The 7,620-nt window shown below is 38.7% G+C and overlaps 1 protein-coding gene across 1 annotated transcript; it reads right to left on the bottom strand.

The window, feature by feature from the left end:
• Positions 1 to 834: 834 nt before the first annotated feature.
• LOC116250485 (ras-related protein RABB1c-like) lies at positions 835 to 7,000 on the bottom strand. Its single transcript, XM_031624127.2, has 7 exons — positions 6,286 to 7,000; positions 5,701 to 5,786; positions 4,295 to 4,434; positions 2,845 to 2,927; positions 2,554 to 2,758; positions 1,883 to 1,951; positions 835 to 1,161 (listed from the first exon to the last, which is right to left on the bottom strand). Exons 2-7 carry the CDS (start codon positions 5,744 to 5,746, stop codon positions 1,072 to 1,074), a joined length of 633 nt encoding a protein of 210 aa, XP_031479987.1. The 5' UTR covers positions 5,747 to 5,786; positions 6,286 to 7,000; the 3' UTR covers positions 835 to 1,071.
• Positions 7,001 to 7,620: the final 620 nt, after the last annotated feature.

Below are 7,620 nucleotides of genomic sequence, written 5' to 3'. Positions count from 1 at the left end.
TAAGTAGGCCCTTCTCTCTCTCTCTCTCTCTCTCCTTTCAAACTTCACAGAGTCTAGTACCATTTCCCCTACCCGTGCTAACATTTATTTGATTTTTGGGAGTGCAACTGAACAATTTTTCTTTATACTCTTATGAAGTGAAAGACCAGATTTTGTCATTACAAAATTGAAGTGTTCTATTTCTTTTTCCCTGTAATGGAGGCAAACGGAGGGAGGAGTAGCATTTAAAATTCAGATGATCGGCAAGAGCATGTCATCTCACATCTGACAACCAACAACTAGCATCTTTACCCAGCCAAGGGCATCAGCATAAACTTGACATTGCATACATTAGAGCATCTCTGTCAACTGCTGATCCCGTTGTTGGTGGAGATCAAGAATTAAGATCTATGCAAAGACCAAAATAATACCGGTTGGCGGTGCATGAGGATCATATACAAAGCTAAACACATTGAGAGTCGGTTTCTAACTGAAAACGGTTTGAAAACCTCCATCCGGTTTTCTGAACCATTTGCAGCATCACAAGAACAAGACGAGAGATCGTGCAAGTTCCTTGGCAGCACCAGAGAAGTACCAATCCAACCATACGAATTTCTGCGGTCAAGTTATGCCTGGCATACCAGTGATCCCCTAACCTGCTGGTGGTATCAAATAAGAGCTGGTACAGGAAGAAAGAAGATATGCCGAACTTAAAGCAGTGGAAAGGCAATGAAGAAAAGGGAACAGGTGGTTTCCTGTTTCACCATATTTGTTCTGCGGCCATGCCATTCAACAAAATTATGTCAAATAAAAAGTAATAGACACATGATAGGCTGCACTTGTGGGAACCAGGAAAAGGACTTAAGACATGGCTTTATTTATAAGAGGAAGAGAAAGAACGGCACAATGACAAAGTCGGAACATACGTACAATTGAATATAAGGAACTTCATTCACAGAATGTACAAACAAACAGAAACAAGGATGGTTCACAAGTTATCAGGACAGGGTTCGACGTTCGAGGGGATTGAGTTTAGATGTAGAATCACACAAGCACGAAAAGCTGAATATTGAATCTGTGGCCACCTTGTTCTCAACTGCAGCAGCCTCCTCCCTGTGTTACAGTACCATCTCTTCCGGTGGCAGGAATTCCCCCTCCAAAGCCAACTTTAATTCCGTAGGACTGAAAATTATGACAAGAAAAAAAACATTAAAGCAACAAACTGTAATTGAAGGAAAGGGATACATGATAGATCAAATCCACCCAAACAGAAAAATATGCAGAAGACCAACAGGTGCTTTGATATCCTTGTCACCTTTTAAAGCTAATAGAAAGAGATATTTTGGACTTGTCCCATTGACGTGAAGTAATCAAACATCCTTCAAGAAAAGGTAAACAACATGTTTGGCTCATCATCATTACATAAATGGGTGACCTTTAGACATTGACCTATTACATTCATCTAAAGATAGAATCTGCATGATGATGTTTCTCAAGAATAAGGGCAACAAAAAGCTGGCACTATATCTAAACAAGGGCCCAGAATCCTATCTTATATTCCCAAATGAACCCTAAAAACAATGTGAAGCAATCAGGTGCCTCTAGACTTCGTCCAGTAGTAGGATGAAAACCCTATCATATTCTCTTTCTTGGCTACCACCGAACCCACAAAAAATTATAAACATGGAAAAGAGATGGCCGAGTGAAATGAACCCACTCTAGAGTCTCAGACTCAGTTTCATCTTCTTCTTGGAGATGTCGGAAGGTTTCCTCCAGCATAGCATCGCCAAATTGCGGGAAGTTCCAACAATTGGAAAGAGGGCATTTTCAACATGGAACCCAATCATATTCATATAAAAAAAATGCTGCAGAAAAACATAGTTGGATGCAGGAAAGAACTGACCTCATTTGAGACATCAAAGACACCTTCTTGAATCTTCTTATAGATGGTAGCTGCAGTACTTATGAAGGCCTAAAAGGAGAAGGAGAGAGAGAGGTTAGCAAGAAGTGCTTAGAATTAAAAACGAAAAAAACAGACCAACGGAAAACAACAATAGTCAGCAAGCATCATGGTGCACATTAAATGAGACTGGCTGCACCAATGGACCACAGCATGAAAAAATTGCTATGAGATTATTTTATATGTTTACTTAAAATTGTTCAAACATATGACTTAGCATAGGCAAGGATAGGCCCCTGGCTTCCCCTTTTCCCTCATTAAGTTCAGAATAGGATTTGCACATGTTCTAAATTTCTAACTCTGTTACAAGAACTAAGATCAGATGTGCCGAAGTCTCCACCCAGGAACTTCAGGACATTGGTAGACAACTATCTGAAGGCTCAAAGAACCCAAAGGGAAATAATAACACCACATGGATTAGTTGCTATAGGTCCCAAAAAATCTCATATGAAAAATGAGCTTAATCATGCATCGATCATAGACAAGTGCACATTCACATGCAAGCACAGCTCATCTTTGTATCATTCAAGATTGGGCCAAATTTGAGCTACTCGGTTCATTGTAGACCCCTAGACAAAGCAGATGAAAGATCCTGATGATGAGCAATATATCACCTCCTCAACATTCTGGGCAGTTTTGGCAGATGCCTCCATAAATATCAAACCATGTTCCTTTGCAAACTGTTCACCTTCTTCGGTGCTGACAGCTCTTCTGTGTGCAAGATCACACTTGTTACCAATCAGCATAATTGTCATATTCGCATTTGCGTGCTGCCTGGCATCCTCCAACCAGCTTGCTAGATGGTTAAAGGTCTCTCTCCTACGAAATAAAAACAGATGGAAAACCATTATTCATCCATGCATCATCAATCATTTACTCAAACAACAGAAGATCAACCACATTACCTTGTAATATCATAAACCAAAAGAGCACCAGCAGCTCCTCTGTAATAAGATCGAGTTATTGATCTGAAAGATTCTTGCCCAGCCTGCATACGAGTATGAAAACTAATAGAAACATTAACGTGCAAATTACTAGTTAAAAATCGACAAGCACCCACTGTAGATTGAGGAACAAGAAAATCAAAAGTCGTTCACAGATTCTGCAGTTCAAGTCTTAGAGTCCTATTTGGTTGCCTATACATGAAGTTGACAAAGGGATGCACATTAAACAACTGATATAACATATCTATATGTCAGCATCTTATAGATTTCAGGTTTTGGCAACTGTCAGAAATTTTTTGTTGCTTTTATTTTGCTTTAGTATAATGCGGAAGAATATTCGGGAGAAAAGTTATTTACCTAATATGATAGAACTTCTGGCTTTGACAGTAGGTTTTGACATTGCACCCAAAGCATTGACATGTAACTTTGGAATTTCACACAGGCATACCATTTGGCAAATTCTGAATTAAGCTATAACGGACATTAAGAGCATGTAGATGGTGCATATGCACCTACAACCTGAACCAATTGTAAAGGACATCTTATTGCTCTTCTTCATCTACGAAGAAAATGTCTTGCAAATATAAAATCAGGTGTTGATTGAGCCAAACTGTAGGAAGCAAGGAAAAGTGGTGAAAGCACCTGCAAATTTTGAAACCTGGGGACAACTGCAACTGACATGTCAAGAGGCTTTGAAATCATCTTTAGGAAGCAACAAAGAACCCTTCCGGTGAACAAAGTGGATTCAGTGAGAACAAGGAGCATCAATCATATTAACAGTGAAAGTGCTGTTTTAATCTTCATTTGGTAAGTCTGAAAATTATCGTGGAAGAAATTTCAGATAACGAACTAAGACATGATTTTGTGCAATTTAGGCATTTCTTAGTCATTAATATTTGAGCTGCCCCCAAATATGAATTCAATAATGTTACAATAGATTAAGCCATTAAGGTAATCTTTAGATATTCACCCAGATCAAAGGCTTGCAGAAAACCTAGGCACTGTTCATTTCTTGAATGTTTAGGACTTTATGGTTTGGAACTTTGGACTATCTGTTTCTCAAAACTCAAAAGTTTTAAAGTAACAAATCCACAAAGAAGAAATTGCAATTTCATGAAGCCAGGGATTTACAAGTAGGTCACATTAGTACACCTCTCACTCTCTCTCTCTCCACCCCCTTCCCCCTAAAAAGGAAGAGAAAAGAAAAATCACATGACACTGAAAGGGAGCTAAGGCTACAAAAAACTTGGTGTTCGACAATGATATATGATGTCAACCATCTGCAGAATTGCTTATTCAGGAAAGGCTGACCATATCTTCGATCAGCAAGCCATAGGATCATGCACGAAGGGAATTGAGAGTAAGTCATTAAATGCTTTTAAAAAATAGACAACAGAGTGTGATAACTAACTGTGTCCCATATTTGAAGTTTGATCGGCTTGTTGTCAATATTTATCATCCTAGCACCAAATTCAACACCGATTGTCAAGTCATGCACAGGTTGGAAACGTTTGTCAGTGAACTGCAGGAGAAGGCATGATTTACCAACACCTGTAAGAACATGACAGAATAGATCTTCATCAACATAGCATATTATCGGTTATCAGTTCAATAAAAATAGCTTCATCAGACAGTTTAAAAAAATGTAAATGAGAGAAACAAAATTATAACATAAGAAGACATATATAAATCATGAATCAAGAATTACACCTGCCTAGTGAATCTACCTACATTATAAATAATAGATAGAAAAATTCCACAAAAGTGAAAGCAGATAAAATATTTACTGTTGAAATGTTAAAGAGGTGCATATGGCATAAGGATCCACATCAAACCATCCTCCTAGGGTTCGATCTGAGTATGCACATTACACGTAGTAATGAAGTTTGCAATGTTCAATAACCAACCCAGGACAATGGGTTGATTAATTCTATGAGCCCTCTTATATTTTCCAGAACAAGAGAAACCCATATCCTATTCTGGAAAAGTCCGAAGTTGAAGCCAACAAATGTCAGTGTACTTGAGAAGAGAAAATGTTGGAATATCAATGATGACGGAGAATGAAAAAGGACAAACAAACACTCATTTCCTAATGCTTCCCTGTTTAGTTGTTGGTATCATCTAGTTCCCCAAGGTAATGACTGTATAAAAGTATGCTTTGCATATAAAAGCATATTGTCAATCTCTGTTTGGTAAAATAGTATGTTGCCTTTCTAATCCAGTCACCCATAACTATTATTTGGGTCCTTAATGATGTTATTACTTGTTTTTGAATTATTTTCATGTAAAGAATGTCAAATAATGTCATTCATTGTTTGTACATGCTACATATAAAACCTATCTTGATCTCCAGAAAAGATAATAAGCATTTTCCCAAAAAACAAAAGAAGGTTGTCCTTTAAACCTCAGACGCCATGTGTTACAGCAACAAAAGCAACCATTTCCCAAAATAAAAGGTATGATTCCCCAACATAAGCTCAGCCGGAAAGAAAAACAACTAGATAACATGAAAAGTTCAAAATAACACAATTAAGCATTTGGGAAATCTTAGAGTAAAGGTCATAGAAGACATAAAATTTCCGTAAAGACAACTCCTAGACTGCACATTGCAGCACATGTAGATTGTTCAATGGATGAAGAAAAGTGACAAACTGCTCTGAAACTTCAGCTGCGATAAAAGTTTACGACAATAAAGAATATGATTCCAAAGAAGATTGTAAATCCATCCATCTTGATTATAGATTTGAAGGTAGAAAAGTAAGACAGAAAACATGATACTCATTGCTCAATGCAACAACGATAGAGAAGAACACTGACCTGTATCCCCAATGATTATGTACTTGAATAAGTATGCGTAAGACATTATCAATCAACACTTTTCAGGCTCCCAACTTACAAAAAACCTGCCCATGCATAAACATACTAAAACTATAAAAATTCCAAATCCGCAATGCTACAAAAATTGCACCAAGATCAGATAGAAATAACACAAAGTTACAGACAGAACAAAGAACAAAAAGCACAAAATAGCACCACGATCCCAACAAAACCTACACAAACAGAGCACGAAATTATGGGACAAACTATATCTAATCAAACGCAACCTCCATCAACTCACAAAAAGAAAAATAACAGGAATTCCTAATCGAAAACCTACACACAGATACACCCTCCCTTCCCCCAAAAGGAGAAAACAAGAAAAATTAAAGAAGAGAAAAATAGGTGGGGAGAAGGAGAGGACGAACGAGAAGGAGACAGAATTGGGACAAAGACAAGAAGAAGAGGAAGAAGAAGCGACAGAAAGGAAAGATAGATCCGGCAGTAACCATCAATCCGGAGATACACCCCATCGGGAAAGGGAGGTCCCCCACTGCCCAGCCACAAACAGAGAAAGCGAAATACCCGAGAAGAAGATCGCCGCCGAAGGCCGCCGGAGAAGGAGAGATCGCCACCAAACCTAGGGCACCGGGAGGGGAAGAGAGAGAGGGAGGGGGAGAGAGGTCCCAGTTTGAGTTGGATGATGTTTGAGTTGCAAAGATAAGGTCCCAGTTTCGATTTTCACCACACTCAATCCACTTTTTGCTCGATACTGGAATCTTGAACTTTTCTTATGCTTGAATACCAATCTTTCTGAGTTCTTGAAGCACACTTTGAAGGGCTCGCCGTAGATTCTTTCCTTCTACGATGGCAGGAAAATCCACTTTTGGAGTGGGAGAAGTAAGCGTGCTGGTTTAACCTTTCTTTTTTTGGGAGTAAAAAACCATTGAAGCCAAGGAATTTTAGCCATTAATTCATCCTAGCCAGATGTGACCACAGAACTATCTTCAGAAGAAGAAGAACATGAGAGAGCCATGTGGACGTGCTCTGTCAATCCAGGGCAGCTGTGGCCTTTGCTGTTCAGTGAAGCTGATTGAACTGGCAGATGGACCTTGTTGGGTCCCTCCTCCACATGGGGCGACATCAAGGAAGATCCTCAAAATTGTCGGTCAATTTCTACCGCTGCTACATCTACCGGCGGAATCTCCGGCCTGTGTGCAGATAGTAAACGATATGATTAGGATCTCAGAGGATCTCAAATTCCAAATAATTGGCTTAACACAAATGTTTAGTTTAGCTGGTCGGGCAGAGACACGGTAGCAGGTAGCATTTTAGTTTTGATTCTCGTTGGCACTAGGTCCTTGGTCATGGGTAGGCTTATGCAACTGTGGATCGGAACTAACGAGGCTTTCGTGTTTCTTTTTCGAGTAGTGGGTTGTAATCCTCCCATTCATCCCTACTATTGTTTTATCAGTCTACTTGAATTTTAGAACAAATTTATGAAGTATTTGTTCCTAGTGCCTTAGGCTCTTGTATGTCACTAACATAATGGCAAAATCTATACAAATTTTCTTGTGAAATGAGTTAATTAAGGCAAGTGATGTTAGAGATGATACCATCCAATGTTGTGGTATGTTTTTGTTTATATTTCAACTATTTGAAAGAGAAAATAGCCGCAGTCAAATACCCATATAGCATAATAGTTGATTGAGAGAGGGTTTCAATAAAAGAGTTGAGTGGAGACTTCGACCTTTGGCTGGAAAACTCCACTCATTTGGATACATGAACGGCTTGAATTTAAAAAAGAAAATCCAAAATTTTTTGTTGCACTTCCCTCCCTCTTTCCTGTATGTCACACTATATGGTAAAGCCTGGTTTACAAAAAGCTCTTCCTTCCTGAACTTATCTTTCTTGCTTTTA

The sequence above is a fragment of the Nymphaea colorata genome, chromosome 1, assembly GCF_008831285.2.
Source record: "Nymphaea colorata isolate Beijing-Zhang1983 chromosome 1, ASM883128v2, whole genome shotgun sequence".
NCBI lineage: Eukaryota > Viridiplantae > Streptophyta > Magnoliopsida > Nymphaeales > Nymphaeaceae > Nymphaea > Nymphaea colorata.
The sequence above is the reverse complement of the archived record's forward strand: the minus strand, read 5'-3'. Positions and strand labels throughout refer to the sequence as shown.

Coding starts and splice junctions, on each gene's coding strand:
- LOC116250485 (XM_031624127.2), bottom strand. CDS start 5,746: ATGTCTTACGCATACTTATTCAAGTACATAATCATTGGGGATACAG. Junction 2,759..2,844: donor TTGGTTTATGATATTACAAG/GTAATGTGGTTG, acceptor TTTATTTCGTAG/GAGAGAGACCTTTAACCATC. Junction 1,952..2,553: donor CTGCCCAGAATGTTGAGGAG/GTGATATATTGC, acceptor TTCTCCTTTTAG/GCCTTCATAAGTACTGCAGC.